The following is a 21,414-nucleotide window of genomic DNA, read 5'->3' on the forward strand; positions in this document are numbered from 1 at the left end:
AAAGACGTTGAGCAAAAGCTTGAAAGAGCAGATGTCTTCCTTTGCTCTCCGGAGGTTACAAAACGTAGGAAGCCCAACTTGCTGGCGAAGGACCTTTGACAGTAAGGTCAGAGAAATTCCTGTGCAGAGCAGGAGTGCTCAGGTGGTAATATCTGCATCTCCTCAAGCTTCAGCTGACTGTTTCACAGGCATCTCTGAAGCCATATGAACTTTTGTCTTAGATCACATTTGTAGGAGACCCTGTGCCAAATAGGCCATTGTAGAGCCCAGCATATGCTTCACATCCTCATTATGCGTCATAGAGAGCTCTGGCCTTGCAAACTTGGACCACTCTGTGCCCTTGGGAGGGCTGAGGATCTCTGCCCAACGTGAGTGTGAAGAAGCTGTGTCCTTCCCCAGATTTGCTGTGGCTTCTCTGAACATTACTCTCGCACTTAGCATGCCTTATCCGGATTCCTGGGTCTCAACTCCGGGGTCTGGACTCCTGGCTCCTGACAGGCAGCAACAGGTCCACGTTTTAGGTTCAAGGAGAAGAGAAGGGAAGAGGGAAACTTGTAAGTGCTTGAGAGAGATACTTAAACACACCAGTAGTTTTATCATTGGTAGGATCAGATGGCAGTCTGACAGCCCCAGAATAGACTCTGTGGACTCTTCTGTTAGAACCTCCAGCCATATTGCTTGTTGATTCTAATGTGCTAATCTCCTAGTGCTTCTCACTGATGCAGGCATTTTGATGCTGCTTTGTTTAGTTGTGAGGGAGAAGCCTAGCAAACCACACAACATTCAGTTAGAATTTTCCTTGAGATTGTTGCAGATGCTGGTAGTGTTAGATAATGAAGGCTGACAATAAGTTGGGATAGACAGGACCAACCTCTTTTCTGCAGAATTCTTCAAACAAACATTGCCATGGGCCTCGCTCTTCCCGTTCTGATAGCAACAGTACAAATAAGATCTCACACTTGTTTCAAATACTGTGGGCTATTTAAAAAAAAAAAAAAAAAAAGAGCACTCCAGGTCATTTGCCATCAGATGGCTAAGACTTTTGATCATCAGCTTGTCCTCCTTGGTATCTATGCTTGAACAGGTTTGACTCTCAGTGACACTAAATAGCTTAAGATTTTGGCCTACCCAGTTGTGTGCCCACAAAGAAAGGAACTGTCCCTGATTCCTTAGCTGGAAGGAATCTCAAATGAGTATTTTCCTGGCTTTATTTTGACCACTGTGATCTTTTAGCGTACTCTGGAAATCCACCAAGCTGAAGCGTAAGCATGCTGGATTGCCAGAGTTTGTTGTGGTTGTATTGAAATCTCTTGACTGGAATTGATCTTGGCTGCATTCTTTTTTCCAGAGGGGGCTGGTCCTATGTTGTTTGCACCATTATACCTACCTACCCTAGGGCACATGGGCATTTTTAAAGTAGGTGATGATTTGCATCGTGTCTTGCTGTGGAGTTACCCTTGCGAAGTGCAGAACTCTGGCTGTACTGGTGACCTCCAAAAATGTCTTTGTTCCTCACTAACTTCTCCTAGCCTAGGAAGTCCACCATCAGGTCTTCCAGGGGAGAAGCACTGATACTGTAAGAGGAGCACTGATCTATCAGTGTGAGGTAAAGCAGCATGCATGGCATTCCGTAGATACTGCCGCAGCAAAATAATCTCCAGGCACAAGCACTTGGGGCCCACATTGTATAGAGTTAACATGAGCGATGTATCTGCAGACTCTTACAAAAAATAGTTCTCTCCTTACCTCCTCCTGATGTTAGTAGTGTACAAGAAGAAGGTTTGAGTTTTTTTGTTTTTTTGTTTTTTTTTCCTTCTCAGCAAGCTGGATCTTTTGTGCGGCATCTCTTTTGCATCTTGATTTATCTTTGAAAATGGAGGTTATGTAGGGAAGGAAAGGCAGGGCTCCTCATTGGAGGAGGTCTCTACCATCTCTGCTGGCTGCTCTTCTCTTCCAGTCCCTTTGATATAAAATGGAGTGATAGCTGTGTAGGTACATGGGACTAAGAGAGATGTGTGATGTTACACAGGCTTGCTATCTTTGGTTTTGAGTTCTCAGGTTTTATGTAGTCTCTAGTTACGCCTTAGGCGTTCTAGGAAGAAGTATTTCAGGAACTGTCTTGCCTTTCTTTAAATTTAAACTGAATTTTTATGAAAACCAAGAATGACTAACTAGTTTGTTTCTGATTCAGATATGAGCCTTTTTTCTGCTTTATTTTCAATTTCAGCTCATATAATCCAAAGAAGGAAGGGAATAGAGAACTGTGTAGAACAGAGATCATGGAGTTAAATAGGAATAAGGCAACTCTGTTATATACTTAAATAAGTGTTCGTTACTTGAGATTTTCTTTCATAGATTTCCATGCTTGGTTCTTGAACACCAGTCATTATTAACTGAGAATCCCAAGTCATACTCTTGGAGCTCCATGAAGAGTTGAGGGTATTCAGTCTGAAGTTAAATATTTAAGGAAGATTTAAGTTTAGTAATAGCACAGTGTATACTTTCACCATTATAACTAAGAATGAGGTTATATTCCTCTACGTAGTAGGTATATATGTTCCCGGGTGTGACCAACTGCAACAGAATCTTATCAAGATGGAAAGATGGTGTTTTTTTTTTCTTAATGATATCAGGGGAGCTGGGAAGGTGTGAATCTGTGCAGATTTTCTATGAGTGGGCTCAAAGCCAGTTGTATGAGTGAAATTGTTTTAAATGGGAGATTTGAAGGGAATAAGAAGCAATTCCCTCTGACGTCCTAATGCTGTTTTAATTGTTAAAAAGTAGAATTTCTAGGTCATGTCAGGGGCAAAAACAGATTTCATACTGGTCAAAAATGTTTTTGGTTAATCCAGTTACGTATTTGTAGATGTACTGAAAGACTGGCAAAAGCAGCCATTAAAGAGAAATGGAAATCCTTCTGGAAATGCTTGTTTCCCGCTGCTTAAAAGACACAGTATTTTGCAGTGTTGGAGAGTATAGAAAGCTGGTCAGCCTCATGTGATTTTTCTTCTAGACAGCTGAAAATGCAGAGTGCTTTTCTTAATAGCATCACTAGGTTCAGATGGTGCTCAATAGGCTTTCTCTTGACAGTTTTTACAAGGCATTTGCAGTGTTGTCACACAATACACGATACTATTTGCTGTTACTTACTGTAGCAGTGTTTGAGTATGAAAGATTTCCAACTTAACTATTTTTAAATGTATCAGTGTCTCTGATTATTCTGTGTATGGCTTTTCCAAAGATTCATTCCCTTCTAAAGAGAGCAACTATAAAGAAATATTTTGTTCATTCCGTTGCAGGTGTGGACATTGCCAGCGTCTCCAGCCAACTTGGAATGATCTGGGAGATAAATACAACAACATGGAAAACCCACAGGTCTATGTTGTTAAAGTGGATTGTACTACAGACACTCCACTGTGCTCTGAATTTGGCGTCCGAGGATACCCTACGTAAGTATGAAAGGAGATCTGGTCCCGTGTCTTTCTGTTTTAGTTTTCCACGGTCTTCTGCCAACCTGTTGAAGCTAACTTCTAAGCTCTATGTTTTGGTAGTTTTCTCTGCAGCCCTGTGAATCTCTTACATTCTGTTTAATCCTTTTTAGTGTGTTGCCAAGTATGATGTGATATATGCTACTCTTATTCTTTTTTTTTTCTTCTGAAGAAACTGTTTTATGTTTTGGAGATGACTGTTTAAATAGAGTCCAGAATTGTCCTCTTTTCTCTCAGAGTACCCTTTCCTCGAGCACCTTCCACAGCCCGTGTTTTCAGTTTCCTTCGCTGGGCTCGCTTTGTCTAGTGTTACTGCTGAACTCAGCAACAGACTGAACTTGACATACACTCATGGCTATCCTTGCTTTGAGACAGATGAGTGCCACTGATTAGAAGCTGAGAGTTATAAATAGCAAAGTCCTCATTGAAATAGGAATGGGCCTTAAGGGCAATCTGTGGCTTAGTTCCACTAGAAATACCAAGAAACAATGAATTTTACAACTTTATTTTAGTATCCCCAGAAGCAAACGCTGGTTGCGTTTGTATATTTGTATAGTTTATATTGTGGCACCATTCCTTATAAAATGGAAAGAATGGCAGAGACTGAGTAAGGAAGAATTGAATGGTTATCTATTATCACTTTGGGATATGGAATATCACTTGCATTGTGTCTCTTTTCAACGCTTTTATATGTTCATTTTTTTCCAACTTGTGGAATGAGAAGAGAAAGAAAAACATCTAAAGAAAAAGAAAAACTGGCTGTTTTTAAAATCCCCTGTAAAAATGTATATGGGAATGATAAAGGAGTCGTAAGTTGTAGATGTTACCCTTCAAGTAGAGGGAGATGCGTGATGTTGATGTGAGTAATTGGGAATGATCAAGAGAGCTGTTACTGCAGCCTGAACTGAACTGCTGTGAATTAGTAAAGCGTCTTAACTTCCTTGGAATGTTTCATGTGTGTAAATTTTTACCTCGCTCTTTTCTACATTTTAATCCCTTAGTTTAAAGCTGCTTAAACCAGGACAAGAACCTCTGAAATACCAAGGCCCTAGAGACTTCCAGGCGCTGGAAAACTGGATGTTGGAAAAACTGAATGGGGAACCACCTGTAAGTGAAAAGGGAATAGGAAAAAAGAAATATTTCCTTCTGCAGACTTGCTGGTCTATCTATAGGTTAGGTTTCACTCTCCAGCAGAAAATCTGCTCCTGAGAACATAAGTCAGGTGAGAATAACGATATGGAGCAGCTTCCACATAAGTTAGAAAAATAATTAAATCTGATATCCTATGACCTACCTTTTGTTCCTGTAATTAAAACTACAGTAAGTACGTAGCGCTATTTTTAATGTTTAGCATTTTGACATTTGAAGACAGAATTCTTTATGTCAATTCAGTTAACACCTTCAGGCTATAATGTCTCTGGAGTAAGAAAAGCGATTTATCTGTAATGCAGCATAAATTGCATTTATGTTGGGCTTAATTTCCTCTTAACAACGTGGGATGCTATCATTAGCTCGGTTATTAGCTGATAATGTTGTAGTCTACAGAAAGGGTTTAAACTAATTGGTTAAATAAGTTAAACTAATATAATCGCTAGGAAAATTGTTGAGTTTAGCACTTATATTAGACAGGCCTTGCCTAAAACTAAATTTTTAATTGCTGTTGCTAATCAAGATGAAACTACAGTGATGGCTGAGCACAATCAGAAAATGATTATATACAAACAGTGATTTTTTTTTTATCATTTTATACTAAATGCGAAAGTAATTCATGACATGCACTTTGTGGTTCTTAAATGATTACTTTCAGATCTAACCTAGTATCTTGAAAGTAGGCTTATGCTTTTGCTAAGTGCCAATGTGTTTGCTGCTGATTACAGATTAAGTATTTGCTCTTTTTCTGTTGTTGCTGTCTTCATGGGACCACAAGGTTCCTCTTTCCTGCACTACCACAGCAGAAAATAGCTTTTTCTTTACGTATTTTTAAATAGCCAAAATACCACCAATACTGGGTTTGGTGGCAGACGTGAAGACAGAGAGTTATGTGATCTAAGTGTATTAATGTATGGTAATGTTCTGAATGCCACAGCAATTACTGTCCACTGTGGCTATACTACAGCATCAATGAAAGGCAGTAACTTTCCAATAATTGTCTTGTCTGTGTGCTAGTCTTTTTCACATTTTGCTTTCAAGCATTTGTTAGGAAATGTTAGATACCTAAATCAAGCTAAATTAGGAGATAGCTTTAGAAGTGTGCATTTTCAGATGCTACCATAGAATGGCATGATACATGAACCGAATATTGTGTGTTTACTGTTGGAATCAAGTGAAAATTAACTTTCCTCTTGAATAGGATCCAGAATCTGTTGTGGAACCACCAAAAGCCCCCGAACCTAAGCAGGGAATGTATGAACTCTCAGCAGACAATTTCAAGACGCACATAGCAGAAGGTAACCTCTTTCACAAGCATGAGAGACTTGTTTACACTTACCTAGTGGGAAGTGTGAAGCAGAAATGTTATTTCTTAAGGTACCTCCTTCCCACTTAATTTTCTGGTAATGCCTAAATAAAGAGGATGAAATGACACGCTGTGTAAAAATGCTGTAGTTTAATTACATACACTTTGCACACCAATAGGAAGCGTAAGAACAGCACTCCAGTCAGAATTAAGGCCAGATTAAATTAACTGTCTGTGCCCGTGTGATAACATGAATGAAACAGACACTAACGCTTCCTAAAGGAACCATTAATTCATTAGAAACATGTTAAGTGTAAAGGAGGATTTTCTGCAGCGAATACAAAATTTCCCTGTATGTGTGCAGAGAATTACGTGGAAATTACAGTAGATTCTTCATTCAGCCATCAGGGAAATGCTGAGCATTAGACAAATTGAGAGTCTGAGTGGATACTGTCAATTGTTTAGTGCATGTGTAAATGTTTTAAGATGTATCCATTGGCTTTCATATACCATTGGAGGAGGTATTCTCACGGTGATATCCAATAGTTGAGCAGCTTTGTGATCATCTGTAAAGCTGTTGTCCTCTCTTGACTTCAACAGTGCTTAAATTTAGTTGAAGGCTTAGGAGTTCCACTTGGAAGGTTGACTTTGATTCTTAAAAGTAGTCTCCTTCTACCTCTTTTGTTCTCTAGGGCTAAAAGATACATTTATTTTTTTCAATCGGGGGGAGTATATCACAGAGTATGTGATACAGAATAGCTGCTTTTTGACTATATGTTCCTAATTCATGAGAAATTTCAGTGTGGTCTTTCCTTGATCAAAGCAGAGCGAGTCCATCATTTTTGAAAGTATTCCTGATGCAGAATAGGCAAGTTAAGACTAAACTACTTTTGCAGTTTACATTTCCTAGTGATTTTGTGATATCCTTTGACTGAACTTCTTCTGTGAGCAAACCCCCAAACTAGAACTTCTAGAAATTCTAGCCCCCGCAATGGTCCCTAAAGGATTGTAATTCTGTTAAAAAGAGCTTTCCAACAATCACTCTTTTTTCCTTCAGATTAAGGTGGTTTTTTTGGTTTAATTAAATTCATTTTTATTTTGTATGAACAGAGCATTGCTTTGTGTGCAAAAGCATGCAGCAACTTGAATTAATAGTAATTCTAATTAAAGGAAATTACATATTCTGATACTCTGCAATTAGGATAATACTTCTAAAGAAAACATTACTGTGAGGCAGTAGAGGGACTCTCCTCTCTGGAAAACACTATGAAATTCTACAAAGGCAGCAGTTTTTGCAAGGTAGAAACAGAAAGAATTGTAAGATGAAGACAATTATTCAGGTAGCTCATGGACGCAGTGCTGTGGTATTTGCCTAGAAATTTCTAAGTTGAAGTCTAACTTTTACTTTGATTTATGCTGTTATAAATATATACGCCTTGGTTCTTTCTACTCTGTAATAGGACAAGTGATTGATGTAGTGGAATTAAATATTCTAGCAAATTGTTAGGTTAAAAGTGCCATAGTTCTAATACCTCATACGTCGGCTTGAGGTTGTGAAGCTGTTTGGATCTTCAGGGAAACTGGCAACACTGAGGGACTGTATACAGTTTTGAAAACCTAATTGCTGAAATATTCTGCCCTGGCTTTTTATTCACAGCGTTTCCTATCTTTAACCTAGGAAATACCACGATAAATTTGCAGACAGAGATTAATACCTAGCCTTTAATGGCAGCCAAATTAATTCCAGAAGAGTTAAATCTTTTTCTTTTTCTTTGACTTCAAAGGTAATCACTTCATCAAATTCTTTGCCCCTTGGTGTGGTCACTGCAAGGCTTTGGCCCCAACTTGGGAACAGTTGGCTCAAGCCTTTGAACATTCAGAAACTGTAAAGATTGGCAAGGTAGGTGAAGTACTCTTTCCTTAATTTGGAGGTGTGTTTTGTGCATACAAATGTTTCAGTCAGCTGTCCTGCTGTTCCTTCTGTGATTTGCAAATAACAGCTCTTAGATCAATCCCTTTATACTCATAGTTCCTATTTTAATTTTGTGATGGTTATTTTTTTTGTGCGCATTCAATGTTTTACTTTATGTTGGAAGAGATGGTTGTTTAGTTACAGTTAACAGGACTCCCTCATTTTAAGCAAGAACTTATTAGAAACATTGAACACTCTTCCCTGCATTTCAGAGAGATTTGGGAATAAGTCTAAATACTTCTTTTTTTTTTTTTTTAAAATTTTTCCAGTTTATCCCCATTGAACATTCTAAAGTTTTCAGGGGGTCTCCCACCCTAAAAACTGATACCTTGTCCTGCTTTACTATTTCCCTTAGGGATGATAACCAGATTCTGTGGTGTATTTACCATGGGAGCTTGCTATTTGTACATGGAGTGACTTCTGTGCAGAGGTATGGAGGTGGTCTGGCAACTGTAGATACTGGCTTTATTTGCTGACCCATACCTAAGTTCAGGTCGCTAATGATGTGAATCTCCCTGCATTTGTCAGTAGTGGCAAGCTGACAGGGCTCAATTTCCACATCCTTAAGCTTTCAGATAGGTTCCATTGGTCTGCATAACACTTAGCAGTGCTGTCAGTCCTGCAGAGGGACAAGAAACCAGCAATCTCCTGTCTGTCCTTCGTGGTATTTTCGGCTGTTACTTGGGGTGATGAACTTGACATCTTTTTTTTTTTTTCCCCCCTATGAAATGCTGTGATAATTCGGATATGGCATAGATGCACAGAGCAGATCAGGATGGTTAAACTCCAGAGAAGACATGTATCTACTTTTGAGACCAGGCTGATATAAGATATGCTCCCTCTGAGAATAAAGTATCAGATGCTAATGTTGCTTTGATACCTTTTGCACCAAATTTGTAAATGCTGATTTACTTTTGAGAGCCTAGAATGCCTCATAAATTCATTGCTTAGTTTAATTATCTTCTTGAAGTTATCATTCTGTTATCCAGAGAAATACAAACGAAAAATTTCTATTCAATTGTCTGTTGTGTTCACAGTTGTCCCTGTTACTGATATTTCCTCTGTAATAAAGCCACTAAGATTTGTCTCAATGCCTAGTCGATTTTGTTTAACTGTACACATTGTGAAACTATTTGAAATATGTTGGCTAAGATTGTAGGTCTGTAATTAAACAGGAAACACAACTGTTTCTAAGAAGACTCAACCACGACCTTTGTGTAATCTGGGGAAATAGTGTCTTAGCAGCACTGCTATCTGCTGGCATGGTTGTGTTTAATGTTTAGAGCTGATCTTCAGCGATCTGGTTCAAAGTGTTTCTAATGTAAAATTCCAAATCCAAGTGTAGACCAAAGGCTTAAGTGCCTAAGTTATCTGATTGCTTTGCTTCAGAAAAGATGATAAGCAGGTAACTTTGTAGATTGGTTTATGACAAATTAGAATTGAATGGTGCTGTGCACTTGGAATTTCCCTTGGAGTCAAGTTAACTTGCTAGCTGTTGACATGTCTTCTGATTTTTGAAGAGTAGCCTTACTTTTAAGTGAAGATTTATTGGCTTATCCATTTCTTAAAAGCTCTTGCACATTAGTATTCCGAGCATTTGTTTTAACTAGAATACTTAATTATGTTCCCGTTGTTCTTTGCTACTGTTTCTTCTTTTATCCCTCCCCCCCTCCTTGTCCCTCCTGAAATAAAACCAAAACCACACATAGCCTCCCAATTACACAACCAAACCACTATTTGGAAGGCAGAAATAACTGTTCTCAAGAAAATACTTGGCAGTGGCTTTGGCCAAGCTATGTGTTGACTGTTCATGTATTTTTCTGAGACTTTTAAATGTAAGGGAGGCTATAATGCTTATTGTGTGTTTATTTTACACACTGAATGGTTTATAATTTTTTTTTTTAATGTAGGTCGACTGTACCCAGCATTATGAGGTCTGCTCTGAAAACCAAGTTCGTGGCTATCCCACACTCCTCTGGTTTAGGAACGGTGAAAAGGTGAGTCTGCAAGCTCAGCAAAAGATCAGGCTGTTTTTTTCCTGAATAATACACGAACTACGCTTAGATCCTGGGAGGAAAGATCAACTGGTTACATATGAAAGTCCACTTGTGACACCTCCACCTGCTGTTGGAGGTTGAAACCAGTACTAGAAGAGGTATACTTGATCCACAGATAAAGTTAGAATGTTTTGCTCTTTGTTCTCTGCAGGTAACTGACACAGTGTTCACAAATCTGTAAGCAGTATCTTGAAGTGTGCTACTGTGAGAGAGAATTCTCTCTTTATCTTAATACTCTACGTCCTACAGAACACAAAAGCGTAGATGAAATAGAAATAATAAAAAGATATGCAATTTTCACAGTGTGTATCAGAGGGTTCTTGTCTGTAAACGATGCCAATCTAAGGAGTGATGTCTGAGAATGCATGTTTTCCTTCATAGAAATCTTCATATTGACACTTTGAGTGACAGTCTTGTGCACCCAGCTGACACTTCCCTTGTAGAAATTCAAAGAAATAGCATGTTCTGCAGTTTGGGGAAAGTAAAATATTTATATACTGCATATTTAAATGCTGCCCGTGTGAACAGCAGCAAACATACTGCGAATTGTAGTGTTGCTTATCATGCGTGACTGAGAGAGAGCTCAAATCGGACAAAATGGCACATCCAAGGCTAGAAGCATTTTCAGTTAGTAAGAATTTGGTCTGTTCATGGATTGAGTTTGAAGAACAGGAAATGTTCTGCTGTTACTCCAGAATGATTTTCCAACTGCTTTATTTTTATTTTTAACAGAGCTGCAAAGGGCAAGATAACTTGCCAGAACTGTAATGGCTCAATGTTGAAAAGTTAGCTGTGTTTTTTCACAACAAGACAGACCTTTTTTTTTTTTTTGGATCCTTCATAGTTATTGAAGTTTAAGTTGCAGTGAATAAAGGGTGCAGCGAAAGAACTCAGATAACTGGTGTTGTATTTGGTTAAAATGAATCTCAGCCATTTGTCTGAACAGTGTATTTCTGTTGACATTAAACTGGCCTGTCTCCACTGGCAGTGTTGGTATTCCCCGGTGACATTCTGCCATCATAATCACATGTTCCTTTGTGGGCTGATACAATATATTTAAAAGTAAAAAAACAACAAAAACAGCAACTTTCCAATAATGTAACACAGTGATTCCTGGAAATCCTTCTAGCCCTTGTTGTACTGTTTGGTAACGAGAGGGAAGAGGCGGGCTGGTTCAGCCATCCAGCATTGTTGTCCATAATGCCATCACCCATTCTGTCATAACTGACTGGCATCACAACATCCATGTTGGTTAGAGGTAGCAGAAGCCCTGGGAGGAATGAATGTGGACTGACCCTGTCCTGCTGAAATGGATATGAACAAGAAGGTAGCACAGTGAGCTGGTGGGTAGGGCATTTCAGCAGTGGTGGCAGTGCCGGTGGGTCACCACCGCTGGTGCAGATTTTTATGAGCATGGCATGCAGGCTCTTTCTTTTTGTTGCTGGTGAAAATGCAGAGCTAATAGTGGTTGTTCTGTAGCTGGGAATTTGCTATATCAAATAGTATTATTGTGCTCTTCGTATCTGTTGTCATTTCAGTGGAAATAAATAGGAGGCGTTACTTTTGGAGCAGCCTACGTCTGCGCTCGATTAACTACCTATGCACACTTACACAAGCTATTTGATAATTGTAGGGTGACCAGTACAAAGGGAAGAGGGACTTTGATTCCTTGAAGGAGTATGTGGATTCCCAACTGCAGAGCTCTGGGAAAGAACCACCAGCAAGTAAACCCACAGAAGCCCCACAGCCGCTTGCAGAACCCACCCAGGCTGAGGTAAGTGCTCCTGGACTCTGTACCTGTATTAACAACGTTCACACTGTGTCAGCAGCCTGTCCAAGTTTTCCATGTGTTTCTCCCTCTTTTAGGCCAACGGCTTCTAGATGTAAGCCGGACCAAGTATTTTCTTAATTTTCTTTTAAGCAATTAGTGAGTGGAATCCGACCATAAATCTTAGTGATACTTTTACTAACCCGATGAATTAGAGAATGTAATGAATAGCTGCCTCCTCTTTTTTTTTAATGGCTGCTATAAGTGATTTAGACAGTGTCATAAGTGTGGTCCTTTTTGGTGTGCCGAACTGCTGGCACCTCCGTATGTGTGACATCACACTTTGTTGCTATAGAGATGAATGTCACTTGCAAGATTCTCACTTGAACCTAAGGAGATGGCATACAGCACTGAGCCACTGAAAAAAGTCCGAGTTCCATTCTTATAGACTATGTGCAGAAACAACAAACAAGCAGAGGTGATGAAACTTGATTTAAATGTGTCAGGGCAACGTGTGCTGCGGCAATAAAACTCCTTGGGTTTTGAGGCTTATTTTAATCCTGGTTGTAGCAGCTGTAGGGGTTATGAATATTCCCAAGGATTGTCAGGAATAACTTCATCGTCTTTGCATAGCTGTACTTCTTGTCATGTAATCTGTCTTTTTTAATCACTTCTGCATTTCATCTGCCATTTTTCTTGGAGCTGAACATAAAACTGGTGAGGTAGAATAATTAGGGATAATTTTTAAGCATGCCATGTTATCAAACATGGAAAACACAATTCTGCCCAGAAAATGAGGGATGGTGATTTACACTCTCTTGTGATGTAGATTGTACTTACATAATTAAAAAATGTTTGTATTATTAATGTAAATACCGTTTATATGCAGCTTCTCACAAGAGAAGCCTATTCGGCTTCTTCCAGTTGGGTTGCTCATCTTGCATAAGATGGCTTCCAAATAGTGATGTTAAGAGATCCAATTTTCATCTTCCTCAACTTTTTTTTTAATTGGCCTCATATTTGGAAGACATTAACAAGCTGGTGTTAGTACAATGCAGAAAGTAATTAGTCTTCTTCACTCTATTTTTAGAGAAATAACATAAACCACGTGTGATGCAAATTCCCACTTGTGCCTTGACTGCACCACTGCACATGCAAATGGGAAAAGATTACAGGGGGATATTTTTTTGGCTAAATAATAGTAGATACAGTGTACAGCTAAACTTTTTTCTTTGCAACTTTACATCCCAACTCAGTATTGCCACCATTTCTGGTTGTTCATCTTCAGACAGCTTGGTTCTGATCTTCTTCACATGAGTCTCCAGGATTCAAGCCCATGTAGCCAGGAAGCACTGACTGTGATTAGCAGCCACAGCTGGTACCACAGGCAGCAAAAGCCATGACTTCTGACTCCAAATTTGTGTTCCAGTGTTGTGTTCCAACCCTGTGTGGGTTCTTATCTTATATGGACATATTACATGTCAGTCCTTTCACAAAAGTTGAACTTTTATATCTGTGAGGCTTCAGTGCTGCCACACTTCACTCAAAGCACTCAAAAATGACCCAGATGTGTTGAGGCAGAGTGACCAACAGATGCTGACATTGTCTGCATTCAAGTCTCTCTTTGGCTACTCTTCAGAAAAACTTTCACTGCAGAATTGATAATCCTGGCAGCTGCACTCTTGTATTTGTTTTGCTTTCATTTGAATTTGAAACTTTTATAGGCGTGGGATTCACTCATTTATTTATTTTGATTCCCTCCCATCTGTAAAGGTGTCACACAAAAATCCAGTTAGTTATGGTTCTGTGCTCTCATACAATGTACGAGGCTGTCTTAAAGCAGTGTGCAGTCCTCCCTTCCCTCCTGTGCCATTGCTCCTGATGTTATCAGGAGTAAAAATTCTTCATGGCATCCATGTGAGTGTGGTGTGGTGGTGTTCTCCTGGGAGGCAGATATGTGTTTCTGGTAACAGCTTTCTCTGTGTCTGCAATGGCGATATATTATAACAGAGGGAGATCAGCCGTCAAGACATCACTCGTATGCTGTAAATTCCTCATGGAACAAACTCTCCAGTGGCCATGACAGGCTTTATGCCAGCTGCTCTCAGCATTGTTCTTGAAATGCTTCCGTGACAGAGTATTGAGATGAAGGTGATTTTTTTTCCAGCAGCTATAAGTTTGCCTATCGGTCAAGTGCCCTGAAAATAGGGATGTTTTATTTCTTCAGATATGGATCTCTCTAAGGATGGAAAGCAGCTAAGGGGTAAATGTGAGGTATATTGCTTTTAATCTTGTTCATACCATCAATAATACTATCTTTCCCAGTTCAAGTTTCCCTCTCAGGTAGCTAAATGCTCATTTGGCCAGTGTTAAACATATAAAAATGATTTTACTTTCCTTTTTTTTTTCTTTTTTAGCAGGCTGCAGTGCTGTCTCTCTCTGAAAAAGACTTTGATGCAACCATTGCTAGGGGAATCACCTTCATTAAATTCTATGCTCCATGGTAAGAATTTGTATATGCTTTTCAGAGTTATTGTTTTAATTTGTGCATTAGTTGTTGTAGGCCTTTGAGTTCTCTGTAGTGCTGTATTTGTTGCCTGGATCTAAAGTGCAAATTAACTGAAGAATGTGTGTGTTGGCAAGAGTTGCAGCAAACAGTTCAGTCTCTTAGCTTTCTTGGGAGTCCTCTCTGTGGAAGGGCTGACAGAGAGGCTTTACCACGTCAACCTCCAGCTAATGTCAGGGAACAAGGAGAGCGAAGCTTTTTTCACAGGCTTAGCGCACTCCTGTGCCTTGATTAGGGTAAGCTGAGGGAAGGCTATCAGCAGTGCTGGCTGAGAAAGGAGAACGTGCCTGCCTCTGGGATCTCTCTGCCACAACCAGCCTCTCCTGGAAGCATTATCTGAGCACCTGAAAATTGGTACAGACTGTAGAGCTATGGATAATGGGCTGTCACTCTTCAAATATCTGATTTAAAAAACTAATTTGCACAAGTGACAACTTAGAAGAGTATGTTCCATGTAATATATTCTTACAGTAACCTGTGGTAGAAATGGTTGATGCAGATGGTGTAGGTGTAGACACTGAGTTGAAAGCACTGGGGGGAAAAAAAGAAGTGATGTTCTGTCTGGCCTCTACCCATTTCTGGCATGTCCGCAGAGCTTGGCATTCAAGCTGGGGTAGGACCCTAGTGTTACAAATGCATAGAATATTTTCATTTCTGAGACTAAAAGAATTATTTAAGTAAGTTTCTCTCTCTGGTTTTTAGACTTCATCCTATATATGCCTGATGGAATTTCAGGAAATTTGTTTGCTATCTTTCTCATCCATTTCCTGGATGAAGAAGAAGAAACCTAGTGTGGGAATACAGAAGAAAATTAAGTTGAAATGCGCTGTGTGAAACATAACGCATCTCTGATTTCAGAGCTGCCATCCCATGATGATAATATAGAGAAATCTGTTATTTGTGGTGGTAGATCATAACTACTGCAAAGCAACACAGGCAAATGCAACCCATTTGAAAATGTACTCAAAATATTGCCTCTTAATTTTGCCAGTAGGTGTGTCTGTGTTTCTGATTGTAAGGAAGAAGTACTAGGGAAGTTTCATTTCTATATAGTCTGAATGATGCAGTCTTTTCCAGTGTTGTCACCCTTTTTACTGCAGTATGGATTGCTGCCTGCTTTATGTCTAGAAGATCTGCTTTTGGATGTGGGAACGTATCTGACACCACTGTGTTATGAAACAACCCCACTCCACACACCTTCACGTTTACTATGTTCACTGCTCTTCCTTCACTGTAGGAATTGGTCACCTGAGAATCTTCTGGAAAAATTTGAGATAGATAGCTAAAAACTGAGCATTGATCTTTACATTTTCTTCACAGCATGGCAATTTAACCAACTTCTCTTCTTGTGATAATCTGATGGGGTGTTGTTGGAAACAGTCACATTCTCAATCAGTTTGCTCTCCCTGGCTGTAAAGTTCAGAAAGCCACCATTTAGGAAAATTCTGCTTATATTTATGCAGCTGATACATAGTTTTAGCTCTCATAGTCATGCTTATGTATACAGTTACAGCGCACTGCCTGTAAGTGACCCTTTTCTCTATCCAAGTGAATTAACTTAGCTGGGCTCAGCAAACACAATTATATTGCTTGCTCGTTCTGCCCTTCAGTTAGTTTTGGATAAATATTCGTGCTAACTTGCATAGTAAGCATAAAAATCATCCTGTTTCTAGTAGGTTTTGTGCATGGTCAAAAATGCTTTTATACTGTTGTACATTAACAAGGTGGTTTAAATATATATAGGCTTGTATTAAGTGAACTTCAGCAGAGACATCTTTCATTGTTTTTGTGAATGCCCTGATTAGCTTCTGAACAAGTAAAGGGCTGTTCTAATTAACCAATTAAGGTGCAACTGGGTTAGAATAGAATGAGCAATACAGCCTTAAAGTCTAAAGCACTTTGGGAGTTCTTCTTGAAGGCAATATGGAGTTCAAGTTATTAACTTGGCCGAGCCCAGTTCAAACTATCAACAACATTAATACTTTGCTATAATTCCTGCCATTTTACAATATCATTTTCTCTTTTGACACTTGTCCTTCAGTGTGTACTCTGTGGACTGCATTCTCATGTTACAGCAGAGGAAATATATTCCCTTACTCCAAAACATAAGGGGAATAAAGTAGAAGTAGCCTTTTTGATATTGTTGGTGATATTACTGCAATGATTTTATATGTAATGCAAATCAGAATAGGGTGTGATATTCCTTCTGCTAAGTGAAGCATATTGACTGCCACACCACTCCGTTGTGACTGTACCTGAAAGCACAGTGGTATTGGTTAAACTTCAAAGTGAAGTTCTTCCCAGAAAGTTTATGCATTCTAAATGAAAAAGTGCATTCAACTACCGGCGTGTCTCTTAAACAGAGAATCTGTGCTGAGAAATGCTTCTATTAAAACTGAATTTCCAGCACCAGGAGCTGCTACTTTACTCAAGGAACTGGAGGAAATTCAGTAGGGAAATTAAAATCTCGTTTAGGTAATTAAACTCATGCCATCTAGCTTAAACCTAAATGGCATATACTACCTGATGAATTATTATGAATTAATTCACTGTTTGAAAAACTTAATTAGTACTGCAAACATTCTGTATCTTATTCAAAACGTGTTCATATCTATGCGATTGCGTTTTTCATTTAAATATTCTCTTTGCTCATCTTTATTTGGTTTCATTTTCCTCTGTGAAGTGCTGACAACCAGAATACCATTCCAGAAGGAGAGAACGAAGCTACCTCAGTGCTGTACTTAAAGAAAATTATTCACTTTTGTTTTCTTAGCTCATTTACTGACATAACAGTGCAAGGGAGTTGGAGGCCTAAATCCTTAGGGGATAGGAAGGGCAGCTTGTTAAACTTGCAGATATTGCAGTAAGACAGAGATAAACGGGAAGGTGTATCTGCTAAACAAATCTCTCTCTTTGTTTCTAGGTGTGGTCACTGTAAGAACTTGGCTCCAACGTGGGAGAACCTTGCCAAAGAGCAATTTCCAGGTTTGACTGATGTCAAAATAGCTGAAGTAGACTGCACTGTGGAACGTAACGTCTGCAACAGATTTTCTGTAAGTGTGAAAGAGCTGTAATGAATTGGATAGCATTGTGTACCAAAGCTGGAAGCTCCAGCACGCAGCCCAGCTGGCTGCTGTGTTGTGGGCACCTGGTGACAGAGCAACCGTGTTCTCCGTTAGCAAAAACAAAGAAAGAAGTAGCCCAGAAATGCACTGGATGGCATGGTTTCTTTCGTGGATAGTTTGCTCAGTCTTGGTCATTCTCGCTATTGAATGAAGGTGAAGGAGTCCCTGCTTTAAGAACCAGGCAGCCCTCTGTGAAACCACCAGAGTCTTGTGGTATAGCCACTGAAAAGTTCTCTTCCTAGAAAACAAAGGTTGGCTTGGGGAGCTGGTAGCCGCACAATGGAAGACAAAGCTGGAGCTGGCATTCCAGTTGCTGATGGAAGAGCCTAGAGTACCATGTATTTTCACGCTTAACAATTTCTTGTTGTCTTTTTTTTTCTTTTTCTTTTAATTAAATTGGCTTATTTGTTCAGAGGGATTTGGTAGCTTTTCAGAGTCAGATAAATACCAGTGAGTCTGGAAATAAGTAATGAGTCTCATTTTTGTGTGTGTCTTTTGAAGGTACGTGGCTATCCTACGCTTCTGCTTTTCCGAGGTGGAAAGAAAGTCAGTGAACACAACGGCACGAGAGATCTCGAATCACTGCATAGCTTTGTTTTGCGTCAGGCAAGGGATGAATTGTAATAAAAGTCTCGATGCTCCGTCCCTGGCTGTCTCTGTACAGTAGTTGAGGGATTTAAGTCATTGCTAATTTGCAAATAGTATGTGGGGGGGTGGGGTGGGAAGTGGGGCTTTTTTGTTTGGTTGTTTGTTTTTAGGAAATGCAATGTACTGAACATTGGTATCTTCCCTCTGTGTGTTAAAGACAAGCTAACCTGCTTGTGAAGGAAAACTAACAAGCAGTTTTAGTGTGCAAACAGAGAATATTTTCAGTATTAGTAGTATTGCTACACTTCTGCATTCCCGCAATGAAGTGTAAATGGTTTCCATTGAGACTAAAATACATTAAGAAAACCAAATTAAGGGCACCAGCAGAATATTTTTGTCTTCAGGTTAGATTTGGTTAAAAAAGTAATCCTTACAAACTGCACACTAGTGCTTAGAAAGCTAAAAGCTGCAACTGTGTTAAATAACTACTGCCTCTACAATGGTACTTCCAACCTGTTTGTCTTAATGTAGCTGCTGGTTAAGAAATGGAAAGTCGCAGGAGGCTGAAAATGCACACGTTTGGAAGATACCAGGCCACCATGAGTTGGCTGTTTCCTGTTAATCCTCTCAGTGTGGGAGGTCTAGCCATAATGAAAGCAATGGTACTGTAACATGTGCCTGAACATTACTGATGCCCTAGTGTATGTGTCAGGTGGATGTTTTTTTTTTTTTGTAGACTGCTTCTTTTCAGCTCTAGAGGACTAACTATGCTCTACTTCTACAGAGCCAGAGTGAACTGGCTCTATTATAGCTACTTCGTTATTATTAAACGATCAGTTAGACCTCAGAGCTGAATACATGCATTTCCTACCCTCACCTGAATCCAGACTTTGCGTTGACCTGCTCCTTCTTCAGAGCACTTGGAGAACAAGTAGTACAATGCAGTTTTTCCATTCAGCTGTTCAACAGTAGTCTAAAATAATTCCCCACTCTTCTTGAGCCTTAACCTTTTTTCCAGGTTGTAAGTAAGTAAGTGTTGCTAAGTTTGAATGTTAGGCCCATGCACTCCCTGTTGCCTTGGATTGTGATACGGATCTGTTCTTTGGTGCGTAAGATGCTCCATGTTTGACAATTGAAAGCCAAAGAATGTACACTGCAGCTACTGTCACAGTACGATGACAGCAGCAAACCAAGGACTGAATCGTGCCATCCCGCGTGCACAGAAACTCATGGAACGAGTATGACCGACTACAGGCTAATTTGACTAATCTGTCAAAATGCTGACTATATCCATCATATGGAGTAGGTTTGGTTTTGTTTTTAAAAAAAAGCAGAACAGCAATGATGAACTTTTAAAATCAGTGGATAGCTCCTGATATCTCACTTTGCTGTCGAGAACCTTTTGGTTCTGTTCGATCTAAAAATGTGCAAGGGTGAAAAATCCACAATGGAAGCTAAGTAAGTGTTGTACTGGCAGATGTGTTAGATCACTGTATATACTTCTGCCTTAAAGGAAGCCTTTATTATCATGTTTTTAACAACTTTCTAGTGAAGCACAATCTCATGAGTTTCTTGTATAAAATAAATCGAAGTGATACAATTGTTTACACTGAGATTTTTCTAAATAAAAACTTTTTTAAAAAGCAGTCTTTCTATAAATGATACAGCACAATGAATATACAGTGAAAAGTGCAATAAATTATAGCTTGTATTTACAAGAAGCCTTTTAAATGCAAGAATCAGAGGTAAGTGCATTTAATACAAGTTTAATATTGATATAAACAATTTGCTGTTAGCTTCTGCTAGACAAACCGTGGCTACCGTGTGAATGTATCCTTAAACCAGTTCGTTAGTTGCGTGAGTTGCAGGGGAAAGGTTGGCCAAATATTTGAATAAGTAAGTTGCTGACATTTTGTCTTCCTGTAAATAAATTGTTCAACGAGAGAGTGAATGGCCCCTAAACCTTTATGTCTGAGTTACAGCTGGAGAAGTGTCCAGACTTCCTTCCTGGGCAAGTGGTAGTAGATGAAGCAGCTCCCGTGGGGGAGTGGAAGGAAGTCATGTAAGAACAAGTATATCAAGTTACACTACCCCGTCAAAAACTGACCAGGAAAGACCAGCCACGGTCCAAGTTCATGCTAGTATTTCTAACACAGGGTACAGCCAAGCCATCGTATGCTTGCAGCATCAGATTTAAAGTGTGCTCAGAGACCAAGGGACCCAAAACGTTTGCTTTGGCACAATTTAAGACGCGTACTATCATGACAGGTTTCAGAGGAGACTAACAGGAGAGATGTCATAGCAGGTCCTTACAGACAAAAGGCAATTCCTACCCTTAAATTTCATGTTACTACTGTACATGTGGTATATACTAAGTCTGACGTAGTAACAATGCTCTCTTTAGCGACCCTCTCCCCTCAGAAAAACTCACTGGTTTTGGGTGTTGGATGTCTGTCTGCTTGAACTGTAGCACACGTCCAAGCAACTGATAAGGCCAAACTGCTAGGTGAGACGAAGACCATCTCAGCCAAGTAAGCACATGTGCAGGCATATTGCTGCTTTGCGAGCTCCAGCGCTGCAGAGCTGAGTGGCCACTGCGGCATAGGGTCACGTTTTAAGAATTCCAGCTCTTTGCTCACACCACGGCATGTGGTTCCACAAGCCCTTTCCTCGCACAAGGCACATAAATGGTGTTCTGAAAGGTGATTCATCAAGCTTTTTTTTTCCCAATGTCAGGTAGTTCATGAAAGTATGGAAGGTAGTATGAAAGTTCATGGTAGAATCACAGAGTCCACGTGAAGACTGTTTGTCAGTGACATCCACAAGCTCTTACTACCATATTCCTGTATTTCTTCAAGATTACATTAGAATTATCATCGAAATAAAGAACTGATATGGCATTTAGTTTGGTAGGTGCACAGCATGGTTTGGGAACGTAATCAGGATTCATAAGATGAACCTGTTGTCAGAAAGAAAACACAATTGATATGATGGTAACTCGCAAACTCACCTATGGCTTTAGCACAAATCTGTGTGGACGCTTACCAGAGTTTGTACAATGGCGTGGTTGGTTGCGTTCATGTGTGCATTGAGTGGAAAGGAGCACTCCCCATCACAGTAGTTGGCTGCGTAGCCCTTTGGAGCGATTATCCAGTCCTTTTTAGGAAACAAATGGAACGTGATTTAAATTAAGAAGTTGCCAGCTTCTGCAGACAACTGCACCCAATTAAGACCAGCTGAAATTTTTCCACTAACATTTTCTTGAGGGGGAAAATGTGTTTTCACTGAAAGGTTGTTGGTTTTTGTTTTTTCTTTTCCCTAAGCTGTGACTTTTCCATGGACACTGATGTTCCTGTCCAAAGAATGGTGCATTGCTACGCACTTAGCTGCCACAA

At 39.6% G+C, this 21,414-nt stretch overlaps 2 protein-coding genes across 6 annotated transcripts in view; one reads left to right on the plus strand and one right to left on the minus strand.

The window, feature by feature from the left end:
• TXNDC5 (thioredoxin domain containing 5) overlaps positions 1-19,614 on the plus strand; it is a 41,692-nt gene extending 22,078 nt beyond the window's left edge. For 4 of the 5 annotated variants that reach the window (XM_021388651.1, XM_021388652.1, XM_021388650.1 and 1 more), the window contains 9 exons: positions 3,300-3,449; positions 4,490-4,595; positions 5,839-5,935; positions 7,728-7,843; positions 9,826-9,912; positions 11,606-11,746; positions 14,158-14,243; positions 17,230-17,359; positions 17,933-19,614. In XM_021388651.1, coding sequence (XP_021244326.1) covers positions 3,361-3,449; positions 4,490-4,595; positions 5,839-5,935; positions 7,728-7,843; positions 9,826-9,912; positions 11,606-11,746; positions 14,158-14,243; positions 17,230-17,359; positions 17,933-18,055 — 975 coding nt within the window. In that variant the 5' untranslated portion in view covers positions 3,300-3,360 and the 3' untranslated portion in view covers positions 18,056-19,614. The remainder of the gene's footprint in view (positions 1-3,299; positions 3,450-4,489; positions 4,596-5,838; positions 5,936-7,727; positions 7,844-9,825; positions 9,913-11,605; positions 11,747-14,157; positions 14,244-17,229; positions 17,360-17,932) is intronic. The other variant, XM_021388649.1, reaches the window with a different exon arrangement.
• The window catches only part of BMP6 (bone morphogenetic protein 6), an 87,363-nt gene continuing 85,465 nt past the window's right edge, over positions 19,517-21,414 (minus strand). Inside the window, exons 6-7 of the mRNA XM_021388647.1 lie at positions 21,065-21,175; positions 19,517-20,978 (exon numbers count right to left, since the gene is read on the minus strand). Of these exons, the coding sequence (XP_021244322.1) occupies positions 20,829-20,978; positions 21,065-21,175 (261 nt within the window). The 3' untranslated portion in view covers positions 19,517-20,828. The remainder of the gene's footprint in view (positions 20,979-21,064; positions 21,176-21,414) is intronic.

This window comes from Numida meleagris, chromosome 2 (assembly GCF_002078875.1).
Source record: "Numida meleagris isolate 19003 breed g44 Domestic line chromosome 2, NumMel1.0, whole genome shotgun sequence".
NCBI lineage: Eukaryota > Metazoa > Chordata > Aves > Galliformes > Numididae > Numida > Numida meleagris.